Below are 18,112 nucleotides of genomic sequence, written 5' to 3' on the forward strand. Positions count from 1 at the left end.
AGTTCATACTCAAAATTACAATTTGAGGAAAAAAGATTAATTACTATTTGTGGCCTGCAATTTCACGAGGCTAGTACATTGCAGTCTTGGAGTGATAGTGCTCTACATCAGTTTGTAGTCAGCCATTCACAGATTATTAAAGCCTTGCAAGATTAAGTGCTCCTCCTGCCTGGTTTCTGTACAGGCAATATGCTAGACAAAAAAGGACCACAGGGATAAATCTGGAGCTTGCAATAGCTGGACATATGTCATCATTGCCAGTTTCCCATAAATCCTCTGCCTGTACAGAAGTGGCCCATGATGCAGACATCACATCATGACTGCTGTGATTGCTGCACATAGTCCCAAGACCTACAACTGTGTTACCACAGAACCAATTCCATGATTCAGTGTGAAAGGATTTATCACACTATTTAACTGAAGGAAATATGTTCTGAATTGAGTTAGAAATACACTGGGATAAAGAACAACATGTTATTTGGAAAAATCATTCAGATTATTGCTAAAAAGCTAACCATATTGTAAAATAATATTTATGCTACTGTTTGATTCTTACACATTACAGGTAAATTAAGTAATTAGCTTTTTTGTAATGGAAAATATGAAAATATTCCACACTCTGTTTTGATCTGTTGAAAGGAAGGACCACTCTCAATCTTAGTGATAATGCAGTTAAATAACCATTAAATCTAGAAATCTATTAAATTAAATGATCTCTTCCGAATTTTTGCAGCTTTAAATGAACCAACCATAGATTATGGATTCCAGCGGTTGCAGAAAGTCATTCCCAGGCATCCAGGTGATCCTGAAAGGTTACCAAAGGTTAGTATCCAAGCGTTCAAAAGGAGCAACTTTCAGTTAGTGTTCTGAAATAAGTAATTATTTTGTAAATTAGTACTTACTGGCTGATTTTATACATGTTGATACTGTGATGGAGTTGGATGGGGGGGTGGTGGGAGGAGTGGGAGAGGGGTGTGGGTTAAATTGAGGAGGAAACCTACCAGATACCTGCTCCTGGACAAAGAACAGATGTACTGGCAGTGTTTTCCATTTCGGCAGCAAGAATGTGAACTTTATGCATTGTGAAATAGTTCAATTAAACATTTTCCACTCCAGTAGGCCATTGTGATTTTTATCTAAGCTGTTCCATTCTGATCTATGATTATTTGACTCTGTTTTCCTTTCATTTTCTGAAGCTTGATTTGGTTTAATCTTTTGTTGACAAAGCTTTTGTCGTTAAGTCCATGCGCTGGCAAACTAATAAATGAAGACCACACATTAATATTGAAGACATTCTCATTTAATTTCAAACAAGAAAATGTTAGTATCTCTATATGCAAAAAAAAATCAAAATATTTTCAGAGATAGTAGGAACTGCAGATGCTGGAGAATCTGAGATAACAAGGTGTAGAGCTGGATGAACACAGCAGGCCAAGCAGCATCAGAGGAGCAGGAAGGCTGCTTGGCCTGCTGTGTTCATCCAGCTCTACACCTTGTTATCTCAAAATATTTTCATTTCTTTTCGTGTTTTCAGCATGTTAAGTTAAACAAAATTTTCAATGTTTGATACAATTGATGAGCAGTGATAATAAACCTACATCTAATGTTTGTTTTTCGAATATATACTATTGCAGTGTTATGACTGATCAGTTTATTGAGAATTGCCACAGGTACTGCATCAAGGGCACTTCTGATGTTTAATAGAAATGACAGAAGTTTTATTGTTAAAGCTTTGACTTATCAGCCATCACTGTCCAGCATTAATCTTGTAGTGAGACTTCATAACATAATGCAATCAGTCACACATAGAAAATTATTTATTTAGATTTTATGCAGAAAATGCTGGAATTACTCAGCAGCTCAGACAGCATTTGTCGAAAGACATTCAGAATTACCTTTTCAGGTCAACAACCTTTGTCAAAAGTGGTGAAAGGTCATTGACATGAAACATTAATTCAGATTTTCTCTCCACCGATGCTGCCTGACCAGCTGACTATTTCAGCATTTTCTTCTTCGCTACAGATTTCCAACATCCACATAATTTTGTGTTTGTAATTTGTTTACTATGCTTTCAAAACAATGACTGAGGTACATTGTACAATGTTAATATTGAGGAATAAACTTAGAATTTCATCTTCTCAAAGTTTATCTGTATTTTCCAATTTAAAAAAAAACAAATTGAGCTTGTTTCAGCGTCTGCGGTCCTATACCACGTTTTCTGTTTTGTAATTTTACAACCTGCTGTTTGGCTGATCAAAAACAAAAGGGATAAAGTATTTTTCCTAGCACTAGTAAAGCCTGTTGCAAGATTTAGCATGTGTTTTTTTTACAGGCTTAGAACATGACAGGCCAGTTAGCATACACCCACAAGTGCTGCATTACTTAGCTCTTTTAATTCAGGTGAAACAGTATTGTTCAGGCTTCACACAAAACGATCACTGGATAAGATGAAATCTAGCAGTTTCAATAAACAACATAAATATTTGATTTTGTTCTAATGGACCCAAATGTGGAGTTCAGCGGCATGTAAATTAAACTGCCAAGCGATTCATCATTGTTAAGCCAGCCGTCTGAGGTTGGTTTGCAAGGGTCATAGCGGCTTCCAAGTAAAATAGCAATTGGCCCCAACGTATATTTTAAATGAAACAAGAACTGGAATAAAAAAAACACCACTAAGCATTACAAACAGTGTAAAATAACCAAAATAAGAGATACAGTTCTGAGGATGTGAATTGTGTATCTCAATAATGCTGAGCAGTGGAGAGAGCTCCTTCCACCATGACTTCACCCTGGAGTTGATAATATTACCACAATATTGATTTTTTTTCAGCAATTTTTTTGAAGATCCGTAATGCACGTGGTTTGACGGATAATTGTGCTGCGACAGAAAACCAATACTTTCTGCATGTATTGCTTTGGACATACGCTAATAATGTTGCTATAGTGACAAGAAGTTGGGCTGAATTGAAGTTTACCTCCTAATTTTAGACAACATCAAAAATAAGCTGACTGACCCTGTGGGAGTGGCACAAATAGGCAAATGTTATACACAAATTCAGTGAAAACAAAGCAATAAGAAAAGGCATTCATGTGCTAAAACAAAGATTGAAAGGTGGAGCTTTTAAGTGAACAGCGCCAAAGAATTCTCCTTCTTCTTAAAGCTTGTTTTAAGATTGCATAATTTAGATCTACAATATGTAATACTTTAACAGGCAGAAGATAGAAAAATAAATTATGTATTCTAGTCTGTCTTGACAAATTATATTTAATCTAAAGTGAGTAAGCAAAGGATGATTTTTTTCAGCATAATTAATTGCACGCATTTCATCTTCCTGCACCCCCACCCCATTTCTAGGGGCGAACACAAGTCTATTATGTTTTCCTTTGTCTAATATACAAAAATTTATTTGGAATGCATCCATGTTGAGCAATTATCCAAGCATTAAAATTCATCTTCGTTCCTTGTGTTTTTGAAGTAGCTACATCTAATGGTTCTACACTCTTCATTGTATTCATAACCTGAGGCAAGAACTAACAGAATAATTGCTTTACAGTTTTATAATGACATTAGCACCTGCAGCAACATCACCTTGGTTACCTTTTTTAACTGTGATGATATATGCTATTCTAGGTGATCGGGCATGTGAATAATCATGTATATTTGAACTGTTTCAGACCACAGTACAAGTATGAATGCTCACAATAATAAAATTGTACACTCATTGTGAAACAACTGCTGAAATCATTTGAGGTTTAATAGTTTCCATTTAACTTGAAGTCTGTTATGTCCTATTGAAAAGCAGCCAATTACACTTAAGGCTAAGGTTTAGAAATTTCCATTGAAATGCTTTTCAGCCACCATTCCCCACTAATCGTATTCACAGCATGAGACTGTGTGCATCAGCTAGGCATATTGTTGCAAAACAAACTTGTTCAGAATATCCTTGACTGATTGGGTTCCACTTTTTGTCTGTCTGTAATATGACTACACACCTCTCAAGAGCAGTGCTGGAAGTAGGGTTCATTAGTTAAGATACTATCCAGTAATAGACAGATTAGTGATGAGAGTGCACGTAATTTTTCCAAACTATCCTTATGTTCCAGTTGCAAAGTACCATATGGACAAGTAGGTGTACGATATTTTCTGGGAATGAAAAATTGCTGGTAAATGTACCCATCTTAATTGCTTTAATCGTTGCTTAAAATTGAAAAGCATGTAAAAATCTTGCAATATGATAGGAGAGATTATGAGTAATTATTAACACCTCTGAAAAACACTTTATCTTGCTCAGAGAGAGCTGCTCTTGCTGATGAAACCTGATTAAGACAGCTGTGCCTTTCATTGATTGTACCTGCTTCATGACAAGTATAATTCTTTATTTGTATGCAAACTAGATGCATGCAACATCAAGCATAGACACCAATTTCAGAGGTAAATGCCCATTGTACGAGCCATCCATCCGGTAACTTTCTATATTAAATGCTGTTCCTATAAACGTATGGTATGCACAAGAGCTGATGCCTACAGTGATTAATCTTGATAAATAAAGGATGGGCCTGCTCTTCGAATGAAAGACACATTGAGCCATGGTTAGTGCTATAAACACACACATTGTCCTTTGAAATACTGGTGTAAATTTGATGGTAGAACACACCGGTGTATTATTTTTGTTTTCAATCAGCTGAAGTCTATTTACATGTAAAGGTTGAAACAATGAATTTATTTTAATCTTTGGGAACTGGTACAAAGTATCAGCGCCAAAGACCGCTCTTGTACTCTTTTGCAAGAGGTCAATTTTTGTCTTTTATATTAATGAAAGCCTTTAATTGGAAAAGCTATCATTTGGTCATGGCAGTTTGCTTTCCATAGATCAGTGCATGTATAAAATTGTATATGGCATGTTTTCTTCATTAAAAGAGTTAAATTGTGAATTAGTCCATGCAACTGTAAAACTAAAAAGAGGAATTCAGACAGGGATAAGACAAAATTCAGTTCATCCGTACCCTCAGGCATAAGTACTCTACAATCTCTGGATGTGAAGTCATTTATGAAGTCCTTTACAACATGCAGTCAAAGAGGTTAATTGAAAAATTTCTTAATGTCATTATGAAAGAACTAGATTAACCTAAGTTAATTCACTTCATTGTTCAGAATAAAGAGGAATAAGCATTGAACCCTCTTGCAAATTTGGGGCATGAATTAGGGGTGAGATGTTGTCTTTGAAGACTCAGCCAGTTTAATTAAGATATGGAAAATTGCTCATTGTTCTTCACTACTAAAGTCCTAGGAATTAGCAGCCAGATGTGATGTCTGTACCTTTCATATCTACTACCAGTATGTGTTTGTTTGTTAAATACCCACAAGGCTACATCATTAAAAGTCAGACTTACCTTTCCTTAATTCGGTATCTTAGCTGGAGACTTAAGCATATAACAGGCGGCAGCCTTACTGAGATCTATTTTCAAAATAGTTACATTAGTGAATTTGAACTGCCTGATTTACTGTTCTTAATTTGAGAGTCATTTTTTACCTGAATATATAGGTTACTGTGTATTTTTCTATTGATTTGCAAAGATAAATTGGAACTTTCAATGTATTATAGCTGCAGTAACCAATTTTATTTTTCATTTGGTTGCTTTAGGAAGTATTACTGAAGAGAGCAGCTGATTTAGTAGAGGCCCTATACGGAATGCCACACAACAACCAGGTAAGTTAAGAATAAGCAACATGTTGTAAGTCTATGAATAATTCAGCAGGTAATATAGAACAGTTTAACTGTGTTGATTGTAAGGCAGTAATGCATCAAGAGACCTAGATTACATCATGAAGAAACAAAATAAAGCTTTGTAGTTTATTAATAACATATAATTGCTGCAAAACACATTCCTAAGCATGTTATTATTTAAAATATATATGTCATTATCATTTGAAAAGTCATTTTGTTCGTTATTATGAATTGTAGAGGCGATGAAATTTACCCACAGTCTACCTCTCAGTTCCAGGTGAAGTTATATTGAGGATATTACTGAACCAAATTCTTTTTAACTAGGTGATATGAGGAAAAATATTATGTATAATATTCATGAGAATTCAATTGGTCAACTTTCCTCTAATAATACCTTATATTTAATAAGATGAAACATTTGGCCTTTGGAAGGGAACCATGGCAAGGATTTAACGGATAAACATCATTCCAGAGATTCCATTGAGAGATTCTTTACTAAGTTGCTTTATATTCAAAGTAGACAAGAATTATTAATTATATTTTGTGAAAAAAACAATTCTTGTAAGCTGAATTTAAGTTGTGTAAAGTCCAGCTGGGACAACATATTCTTGAATTCCTTTTATTCCATTGCGTTCGAGGTTGCTCCAATTCAAAAGACTAGATGCAAACTCAGTTTATGCAAGAAAAGCAAGTTTTTGTGTATTTAATGGGTGCTACTTGTTGATATACAAGTAAATTCCTTTCAATAGGCTGCAGAATTTAAATCAAGAATGAAGTTGTAAATACTTTCTGAGTTTATATGTGCACTTTCTAAGTTGAAATATGTATATATTTTAATTGTATATTTGCAAACTTGAAAATGTTAACCTTTTCTTTAGGTTTCAGGCATTGCCACATAAGAGGACTTCGTTGGTTATTTTTCCTTGACTAGTTATTTTGAACATTCAACTGCTGGGCAGGTTGATGCAATGCTGTGCTCTTGGGCAGAGCTAAACCATTCATTTGTCTTTCACAGCAAGTTCCTTTTACTGAGACAGTTCACTTTTAGAGTTTAGAGCCCATTATGAAATACAGTGTGTGATGCACTGGTTTAGTAGAGAATCTCTACAACAGCAGTCAAAGGTTCTGTATAAATCATCAAAAAAGATGCTGTGAAGATAACAATAAATAATCACAATCTCCGTTTGAAATAAAAATGAGCTGCTTAACTTGACCTTTTATATTTGAAAAATGTTATTGTCACGCATATGTCTCATATTCAATCTAATTTCCAGGAGATCATTCTCAAACGGGCAGCTGATATTGCTGAAGCTCTGTACAGCGTGCCACGTAATCACAACCAGCTTCCTACTCTCGGCAACACCCCAGCTCACAGTGGTATGATGGGAGTGAATTCTTTCAGCAGCCAGCTAGCAGTCAATGTGTCAGAGTCATCACAGGGTAATGACCAAGGTATGTTAGCGTGCTGGAGATAAGTCCTTACAACAGCCGTTTTCCCTTCAGTGTCTAACAAGTCCTGTCCAACATTGACTTTAGAGACCTCAGTAATACTTCAAAGCTCTTTACCTAATTAATCTCCTTGGTTGTAGCTTGACACTGCCACTGGATTCCCCCTGTTTACTTGGCATGGTAGTGAATTACACTGCCTGCATAAAGTGCTTGGGTAAAGTACTGTGCTACTGCTTTAAATAGTTATACATCTGTTCTGTCATCTTACTGTTAGAAGCAGAGAAAATGTTCTTTTAATCAGTCATTATGCAAACATGTATGGACTTAAAATGTGTTTAACAATCCCAGTTAATGAGAAAACAGAAGAACAATCATATATGATTTAATTTAAAACTAAAGAGAACATAGTGAATAAGAAGCTTAAATACAGCATTTATCATATGTCTTTGGAAACATGCTAAGTAAAAACAATAATAGCATTCAAAACTTATTAGCCTTTCCTCATGACTGGAATAAATTTTGTTTTCATGGAAAATTGTTGACCATAAGTAATCTTCGTCAAAACATTTAAATTGTTTTATGAATAACATTTAGAGTGGAATTTTCCCCTCCTTCATGGTGGTGACAGTGATGATGAGGAGGGAAAATAATAGGATGAGTTGGCCCTGGCAAGGCAGACAATTCCTAAGCCTGCTTGTCAACTCAACAATTAAGTTCTAGTTAAAAAGATACATTGGTGATTTTATCAGTATTTTTACACTGATCTGTTCAGGGATGTTATGACACACCTGTGGAGCAGGTAGGTCTTGAACCCAGGCGTCTTGGCTCAGAGGTAGGGACACTACCATTGCAGTACAAGAACCTTAATTGGTAACTTTATCAATTGAGCACCAATGAAGGCCTTAAATAAAAGGCTACTCTAGGCCTCAACCTAGATGGCACATTCTAAAATTGTGGAAGTTGTCAGCAGATGCATAGAAATGCTACCACTTGCGAGTGCCTTAAAGTCACTCACCAGCCTGACTTGGAAATATATCACTGTTCCTTCACTGTCACTGGGTCAAAACCCTTTCTAACAGCACAGTGGACATCCCTGTATTTAAGGACTACAGCAGTTTGAGAAAGTGGCTCGGCATCACCTTCTGAAGGGTACTTATGGATAGGCAATAAATGCTGGCCTTAGCCAACTACACCTATATCCCATGAACAAACGAGAAAGAAAAATGACCACCTGCTTTCCAGCAGGTGAGAAAGGTGACCAATTTCCTGACTGGGAAGTGAGTTGAAAGGGGTCCTCCAACTGCCCCAATCAGGGAACAATGATGGAACAGATGGGGATCTGGAGCGTAGCTTCTAACAAAAATAAATAAAGCCTTCTCTCAGCTAGATCCTGTGAGGAGAAAGCCTCAATTGACAATCTTTTGGATCCACAAGCTGCTGATTTCTGATTGACCTGTAGCTTCTAGTGCCCTCGGATGTCAGAGTGAAAGCCTTTGCTCTACCTGTCAGCTCTTAATCAGCTGTTAATGAGCTGATAGGCATCAATAGGTAATTTAAGTAGAACTTTAACTAACCTCTCTTATCAGGGCCTCCATGATCCCAGTGTTCCTATTCACTGACCATTCCTTCAGATCTCCAACAATGATCTACCCTCTGTGTCTACTGGAGTACTGACAGAGGCCAGTGTTCAGAGCTGACAGTGCCACCAAATATGCTCACCCTACCACTTTAAAAAGAATGAAACTGCACCCTTGATGCCAAAGTAGATACACATTTCTTGGAGATTTTTATGCTCAACATATTGGGTGAGCTTCTTTTCTTCCCTTCTCTATCTTCAAATCTCTTTTGCATTAATTCTCTAAATATTTTCATAAGAACACAATATGTGTAACATTGTAGCAATGCATTTCAGAGTAATGCTGAGGTTGCAGCTTTATGACTTTCAATGAAAACTTTGGGCATAATTTAATGTTCCCTGTCGAGGTGGGCTGGAAGTTGATGGGGGGCATACAATTGGGCACAAAGGCACAAGATGGACCCTCTGTTGCTCTCCTGACTCCCCTGAAAATGTCTGAGGTGGACCGGGTCCAGGACAGCCTCTTTCCTGGAGACCACTTAAGGCCACTTTTAATCAATTATGGTTGGGGACCATTTCACCTGGACAACCTGGCAGGTAAACTCTTTGGGTAATGCTTGTAGCTTGTTGGAGAGGGGAGGGCCTCTCCTCCTGGTCACCTGTACCTAATGAGATCCTCCAAGTGACAAGGGGTACAGCTATGTGAAGAACTGCCTGCCTTTTAAATAACCCCTCTCGTCAGGGCCATTCTGACTAGCCCCAATGATTCTGTCCACCTACCTTCCCATCAGAGCTCCAGCAATGATCTTCAGCCTGGGTTTACTGTACTACTGGCAATGGGCACCATTCCCAGGGTGTTGTTGGCACTGGTCAGCTGCCAGTCTCTGATTAGCTGAAAGCTCTTGTTGTCAGCATATCTGCCCTGAAGATGCAGAAGACCCTGTTGCCAACTTGGCAAGTGTCTGATTACCATACTCAGAGTGACTGCAGTGTGGTTGCCACTGGCTCTTCAGATGGTAGATGGGCCCATCAGCCATTAGTTTCTGCACATTTTATTTAAAGGTAGGGTGGACCTTGTCACTGGTTGAAGAGGAATGAGAGTTTGGCATTGCCTCTCTTCAGGAAGACCCAGTGTATTTTGCACCATTCAAGCATTTGACAAACTAGCAGTGAGCCTTCCTCCAGGGTCAAGGAGCTCAGGGACAGAAGTGCCACCTGCAAAGAGCTGCTGAGCAATCAGAGCAATGCCAGAGAGGAGGTAGTGGCTTTTTTTCTCACATTTCCTCATGGGTGTTGCTGGCTGGGCCAGCATTTATTGCCCATCCTAGTTGTGCTTGAGAAAGTGGAGGTGAGCTGCCTTCTTGAACCACTGTAGTACACATGGTAAAAGTAGACCCACAATGCTGCCAGTACTCACATTGAGAAGGGACCCAGGCATGGATGTGTGTATGTTGATGGGAAGATGTTTCAATGGATGGAGAACATGGGTTGGGGGATCATCAGTAAGGGTAGGGGGTGGCTTAGAAGTTCCTGCACCCCACTTTGAAAATGCTGGATCCTTAATTCATACACCTCTTTAACATACTGCCCACTTCCACGCTCAATCTCTAGGAACCCAATATCCAACACTTAAGAGTTGATTTATCATGCTCCCTACATGGTGACCCCTCTGTCCAGCAATGGGATAAGGCCTTTAAGTGGGTATCAGTTGCCCACTAAAGGGCCTCAAATGGTAATGGGACAGGAAGTCTGTCCATGTGAATTCCTTCCTACCTGGAACTCAGAGTGGAGGTGAGAAGTTGGCAGGATTTCCTCCTGTTCAATTAAAGGTAGATACTTGAGAGTGAAGGATGCCATTTGGCCCATCATGTTTCATGGGAACCAATCCCATTTCCAGTTTTTTCTTCCCCAGGACCCCTCAAATTTCTACTTTTTGCATAGCTTTCCAGTTTCTTTTTAGGTATTACTGTTGAATCTGCTTCCACCATTCTTCCTGGCAGTGCATTCCAGATCATAATATCTTGCTGCATGAAACATAAATTCTTCTTATCTCATGTTTGTTTCATTTACCAATTGCTTTAAATCTGTGTCCTCTAGTTACCAACTCTTCTGCAGTTGGAAAAGTTCTCCTTATTCACTCTATCAAAATCCTGCATAATTTTGGGCATATCTTTAAATCTTATTTAAGTTTTCCTGCCTGAAGAACAATTCCAGCTTCCCTAGTCTCTCTACAAAACTAAAGCTCTGCATTACTGTTACCTCATTGTTAGAAGGTTAAACAAGTAAATAATATTGTGTAATAATACCCTCAACAAGATATTATTAATAACTGAGATAATACTTTCCTGTTCCATAATGACTGATATTATTCAATTTATTTTATGATACATGTGCCCACTGATTGTGATGGTCATATGAATTATGTTTAATTTCAAAGCTCATTTATAACATAGGTGTGCATGTAGCACAATTGTTATGTTAAATAGATGAAGTTAGATACCTGAGAGTCCTATTCAATTATATTGTTCTGGGTCCTGATGACTTAATTTCACTGCAAACGAGAAATTACTCACACATATCAGTTATGTTTATAATAGTCGTATGAAGTTGATGTGATGGCATTACAGTGTTTCACTTTGACTCCTATTATTTATATTGTGGTAGACATCAGAAGGAAACCTGTTTCATGTCATTGGTAGACATTGACATCCTTATTGAAGAATTAACGATTGTGTCATGATCATAGTTTGTGTATAATTTGCCAGAATGAAGAAAAAATAAGAATTATTATACACAATGATTAAAAATATGATAATACTCCATAACTTGATGCTTACTTTCACTATTTGAAACAGGTCTTACAAAATAATGTTCTTTAATGAAGACGTGCTTAAGATAGAATTTTACATGTTATTATGAATCTAATAAACATGCTCCTTCTTGCTGGATGTGGTATTTTGAGACACTTCAAGGGCTATAAGTTCATTCTCACTATTGCTTCAGTGAGTGAATCAGGCTTGTTGATAATTACTACTATAGCTGAATGTGAGAGCAGCTGACAGCATATAATAGAAAAAAATCTTTTGTATGCGATATCATTGAGGAAAAAGGAATTCTGCTGCTTATCAGCAAGTGTCAACTATACAGCATAAAGCTGCAGCCACTCAATTTGATATTTTAATATAGCATTTATTGCAACTCATCCTGGCAACTGAATGTAAAAGCTAAGCCATAAGTATGAAATCTTACTATGGAAAGTAGCACAATTTCTACACAATATTTAAGACATGCTAGATATCTAGCTGTTGTAAAAAATTGAACTGGCTTATTTATAAATGACAGCATGTCAGTCAGTTTTAAAGGTAACCATTATTATTGTCAGAACTAGTCATAGTGAACTGGAAATGTCTTACAAGACCAACATAAACTTTCAACAGATTTACTTTAACTTGTTGCAGAGCACAATGAACTTTGGACAATCAGTGCTACAATAGTTAGCATTTCTGAAAGGAATGTAAATTTTGTTTTACAGTAGGGTACAGCCGTAACACAAGTAGCGTCTCCCCGCGTGGATATGTTCCCAGCAGCACCCCTCAGCAGTCCAATTATAACACAGTCAGCAACAGCATGAATGGATATGGTAATGCTGCAATGACCAACCTGGGGGTACCAGGCTCTCCTGGATTTCTGAACGGTTCATCAGCTAACTCTCCCTATGGCAGTAAGTGTCTGCATTGCCAGAAATATATAAGCAGTGGCTCCATGTGCAGTTTTATATTGAATAAATGCTTGCATTAAAAATGTAACATTTTATTTTTTATGAGAAGTCAGCTGCTGGATAAAAGGAAGGGTGACTCTGGAGGCTGGACACAAATAACTAGTAAATTTCATTGAGGTTAGATGTATGGTTTCCAATGACTGAAAATACATTTGTTGTGTATGTGTATGACAACAAGTCCATCACAAAAGAGTATGCCTATTATCTAGAGAGTGGCCTAGCTGGGACATTTTTATTTCTAAATTTTTGTTATATATCTAAAATGGTTTTAAAGGCCTTCTCTACTGCTCCTTGTGTGTGGTGCAAACCGAAGTCTCAGCCTGTTTATTTTTGCTTTGTTGCAGTAGTGCCGTCAAGCCCTACCATGGCAGCCTCTTCGGTCACCCTCCCTTCAAACTGTAGCAGTACACACGGCATTTTCTCATTCTCACCTGCCAATGTCATCTCTGCAGTGAAACAAAAGAGTGCATTTGCTCCTGTTGTCAGGCCTCAAGCCTCTCCTCCACCATCTTGCACCAGTGCAAATGGAAATGGACTTCAAGGTGAGCTAGTATCCTTCATTTCCTGATCCACCTTCAGGCATGCTCATCCCATACAATGATACACGTTAAAATTCACAAGATTTTTCCCAATGAGAAAAGCAAAACAAAATTATTACAATTGTATAGTTTGCACTGGTTAATTGATTATCTAATGAAGCCAATAATGCACAAAATACTTTGAAGCCGGACTGTGGCCAGATGCACTTTGTTTTGTAATGAGAGTAAGTGTGTTTGTATAGTACTTGACGAAGTTTCAGTTTCCTTTCTCTAAGCATGTGATGGAGCTGTATTGAAATGGTTAAATAATGAATGCATTGGTATCCTGATGCTGTATTTGTACCCTTCAGGTAACATTTTGAAATCAAATAACTTGGTGAACTTCACACATTTCACGGCAGCTTGAATTTGTTACATGCATTTACACAACCAACAAGAAAAATCTTCAGAATAAAATTAGCCATGGCTTCAAAATTGTGCAGTCTTGAATCTGGCAAATATTATCCAGAAAGCAAAATGACTCCTTTGTTGGTAATATCTGTACGTTAATTTGATATTCTTCAGAGTCTGGCATTTGCCTTCACTAGGCTGACAAATGTGTGCAGTCTCCATGTTTGAATCATTTGCAGGTATAATGCAAGTATGGCTTGTACCTGGTTATAATAACTACTTTCTGGTAACTGAAGCGACTTTAAAAGATATTGAACACATAAATAGGTCAGATGACTTCTGGTAACATATTATAATTTCCTATGACATTACTTGCTAATGTTGTTTTACTTCAACTTCCAGAGTAATTCAGAAATATTATTTAAATGTTAAGTAAACATCTGATTGTTTGTGTTGAACTTACAAAGAGATTACATTAAAAAAGATGAATGTTGACTCAAAGTACGTTATTTGAACTTTTGTTAACTATTTTAATCAGTTTGTGACTGTGGGAATCTAATATAATGGATATCATTGACACAAATGAACTTGAATGAAATTAATACTCCTGATATGTGAGAAATGCACTTTCCAATAATATTAATAGTTTCATGAAAAGTCTTAATTATCAATGACATGCTGTGTTTGTAGGCCTGGGGCATAAGGTTAAAAAATGAACATTTGATGGAAAATAAGAAGTGTGTTCTGTGCATTGCGCATGGCGGTTAGAAATATCAGAGACTTTTGATCTCAGGCAGCCGCTAGCCTGGAAACACAGTTGTTATGATAAAATGCAATTAACAGAAGGCTAAAATTGAGGTCCCCAGCTAGAGTCAAAGTGCTGGGAGAAAAGAGGCAAGGTTGCTAAGATTTCAATTTAAGGAACCTGAGAAGTGTCTGGTCCTTGACTACTGAGTGAGTTGGTCCTGTCTGACGTTACCAGAACTGACCATGTTGTTTCTCACCTGTCAGCAGAGGCAGCCTCCAGGGAGTCTCGACCACTGTTTGCCATTAACAAAACGCTAAGAGAAATATCACACATGTGGTAGGCAGTATGCTGTTCACCTAAAATGTCAGAATGCTCCTCTTTTAAAAGTGAAGTCTTTGTAGAATGTCTTGTTAAAAAGCACATTTCAGTTCTTTTTAGTCTGGACCTGCATGAACCATACTAAACAGCTGCATACAACAAAGCTTGGACTTCAATTCAGTACCTCGCCAGCACAACTAGCACTTCTGAGCTTAAATTTATATTTAGAGCTAGTACTGTTTACACACTGATTAGTTGCTAATGGAGTTTCTATTTCTTTCCCTTTAGGTATGTCTGGACTTGTAGTCCCACCAATGTAAGACCACACTTGTTTACTTAGAGAAACACCAAGCTTCCGAGGGTGAACTTCAGGGGACAAGTTCATTATATCAGAAGACGCTATTAGAAAAAGTATGAGCAACAATGAGGAAAAAAAACAACAGATCCTTCTACTGTTAAGAACAAAAAACACATTATTACTCACTGAAATTACTCAAACCATTAGGAAATGACCTGCAAGCAACTTATTTCTTCATGAACGATTTCATTTTATTAATAAAACTTTCTCATATTTTCACATTTCTCTATCTTGAAGAAACAAAAAAAAGCGATGCCTATTTTGTATAAAGTTTCAGATGACGTCTTGGCTATGTCTAGTTCTTGCTATGTGTTGGGAGAAACTTTGTGGATGCACCATTTTGATGATCATGAAACACTGTTGAAATATTCCTAAAGCAGAACATTTTTCAGTACTATATTTAGATTCACAATGGTTGTGTATCTCTATAATGTGAAATAATTTTTGTTGGGGTGAGTAAGGGGCCAAGGAGGTATAAGCCATTGAACTGGAAGGAGAAGACTAAATGTATGATTTACGAAATGGGGACTTATGGAGGGCTAGGGGAAAATTTATCATGCTTAAATTCATCTTAAAAACTGAACTTTGTAACTTATTGTAGTTAGAAATTGTAACTTTGATATTGCAAAAATTCTTCTCTTGCCTTCAACAAGCACACTGACGGAGATACAAAAGCTACTGTCTGTTGGTAAAGAATATACTTCCACTGCTAGAGCTTCCTGTTAAACAAGTGTGATCTGCAATGTTTTTTCAACTTTTGCTAGCACTGTATACTATTGCATTCTTAGGCTACTGTGAAGTCTATGTTCCTTGTACCAGAAAGTTGTCCTTTGACTTCTAGATCCTTCTCCCTAATGTGTTTTGTATGTGGTTATAAAATATTGTAGAATTTTGTGATTTTGCCAAAGTTGTAGCTAAATATTTATACACTTGTCTTGAATTTTTCAGATCCACTTAATATTGAGGAGAAAAGTTTTATTCCTTATGAAGTTTGTAAGGAGTAAAATAGTCTTATCCTTCATTGCTATACTTCCTTTCACATAAACACAGTCACTGAGCAATTTTTTGTAACATACCAATATAAATATTGTATTTATCTTTGAAATTTTGTATATTGCTTTCCTTCATTTTATTTTATCTTGTATGTATTTGTTTGTCACAGCCAGGTATTGTGATGCCTAAGGAGCATTAAGCCAAGAACATTTGCCTTCATCTATTTCATTTTAGAAAATTGCTTTGTCCATATGTTTCATTTTTATTACCAGAATCTGTTGATTTGTTCAGACCTTCCGTCCATTTTTTATTTGAGAAAAATCAAATTCATTGTTTATTTTTATATAATTTTTAAGTTATCTGAACAAATAATTTTGAATAAAACTGTTGTTGTATAGTCAAAAGAAATTGTTTGTGCCACATGGCTGTAATGAATAATAGTAGAAAACGTGCATGTGCAGCAGCCACAGAAGGATGATCCAGTTTGTGGTTGTAAATTATTTAGAATGTAATATTCATTTTTAGCTGCCACCCATGAATTTGCCACATAGTAAAAATGTATTTACTGGAAAAATTTGGAGGCCTAAAGTCAAAATGGAAACTTCAGTTCATCTGGTAAACTGATGTTTGTTTAAACATATGACAATTAAATACAGAAGGACTTCTCTAATGCCTTAACATTGGAGTTCTTGACAGTAACTTTGGTGCCACTCTGTCATTGGTTTACACCACAATTGCTAATCATCGCTGCAGCTGTCAAGGATGATCTATGGTGTAAAAAGCACAAACTTTGTACAAACACTTACTTCAAACCCCTGCAAGCCTCCATTCTGTTGTACCCTGCAAATCCTCAGAATAGAAGTCCTGTACTGCCGTGTCTGAAAGTGGAAGTTTCTTTTCCAATGTTTCATGCCTGACAGTGCCCATTTTTTTTTTGCAAAGGCAGAAAATAGGTACATCTTGTCACCATTTTTGTGCCTTTCCATAGCATTGTGTGATTTGCAAAACCAGCATGCTATATGCTTTGCAAACTACAGCAGCATTGGAGGTCAAATCATAATGGGGAACATACATTGTCATTCTGGGCAAAATGCACATTAGTAACAGTTACTTTATTTAATTCAAAAAAAATGTATCACAAGTATTGAATGTGCAACACATTTACTCGTGATAGCTTCATACAACATACATGGAAACGTCTCAGAGTCTTTTCATACATCTGAGGATCTTGTTCCAAAAGGAAGTCATGTACATGTGGAAAAAAAATTGCAAGATTCATCATTACTGCAGTATGGTTTTGTGTTTTAGATTAATTAGTCAATGCACTCATTGCTTCCTTGTCTTCAATCTTAAAGCTTCACTACATGGTAGAAATAACTGTTAAGAAAATTACAGTAAGATTGTTTTATCTGTACATTTTTCAGATATTTAACTGTATAAATCTGTTCATTTTACACGATATTTAATTAAAGTATTTCTTGTCTGTGAATAACTTTTTCAGTAATTTAATATGAGGTCTCAGAATTTGTGTTGAAAAATGTGCTTATTTAAATATAAGGACGACCAGCAAAACAAATGAGGTCATTTTCTATTTTTTTTTGGCTTTTTTCAGCAAATGGTTAAATTAATGCATGTCACCATGAACCTTGAATTATTTATTTTTAAAGTACAATTGCTCTATGCACCTTTCAAATTTTTCGTACACAGCTTTAATAGTTTAATTTCCATTTTATTTAAATTACAGTTTCTTTGTACAAGTGCAAATATATTTAGGGTATAGGTGACCTACAGAAGGGACATTTTGTGATCTCAAAGGCTTGTCTTGTACCTAAAGATAAATTGAAGTTAGTTCTAATAAAGTTATCAAATAATTTCAAAAGTGTGAAGACTATGTTTAGACAGACTAGCATAAAATTTGGAGCATTTGTAAGTACCCATAATAAAACAGGTAGAAATAGACAGCAAAAACTTTTCTAACATTAAAATAATCAAAAGTGTTGAGTTCACAGCATTGAAATAACCTCTCACTGTGCTACAGATATTTTTAAACAACAGTTTGTTGACATTTTATCTGACCTAACTTCATTATTTTTAATTGATAATTTCAATGTGACATCTTGCATGGGAAATTTAAAATAACTGGTGTAAATTCAAATTCCACTAAAGAGATCCAATATGATACCATCTTTCAAAAGCTCAGGAGTTTGTTCTCAGTTTGCCTTGCATTTGCTGGCTTT

The 18,112-nt window shown here is 36.5% G+C and overlaps 1 protein-coding gene across 4 annotated transcripts in view; it reads left to right on the forward strand.

Annotated features, from left to right (window-relative positions):
* ebf3a (EBF transcription factor 3a) overlaps window positions 1-17,364 on the forward strand; it is a 138,860-nt gene extending 121,496 nt beyond the window's left edge. For 2 of the 4 annotated variants that reach the window (XM_048609096.1, XM_048609098.1), the window contains exons 11-16: window positions 734-822; window positions 5,643-5,708; window positions 7,001-7,178; window positions 12,284-12,472; window positions 12,874-13,071; window positions 14,813-17,364. In XM_048609096.1, the coding sequence (XP_048465053.1) occupies window positions 734-822; window positions 5,643-5,708; window positions 7,001-7,178; window positions 12,284-12,472; window positions 12,874-13,071; window positions 14,813-14,844 (752 nt within the window). In that variant the 3' untranslated portion in view covers window positions 14,845-17,364. The remainder of the gene's footprint in view (window positions 1-733; window positions 823-5,642; window positions 5,709-7,000; window positions 7,179-12,283; window positions 12,473-12,873; window positions 13,072-14,812) is intronic. The other 2 variants (XM_048609097.1, XM_048609099.1) reach the window with 2 other exon arrangements.
* The last annotated feature ends 748 nt before the right edge of the window (window positions 17,365-18,112 follow it).

Source organism: Rhincodon typus, chromosome 20 (assembly GCF_021869965.1).
Source record: "Rhincodon typus isolate 14 chromosome 20, sRhiTyp1.1, whole genome shotgun sequence".
NCBI lineage: Eukaryota > Metazoa > Chordata > Chondrichthyes > Orectolobiformes > Rhincodontidae > Rhincodon > Rhincodon typus.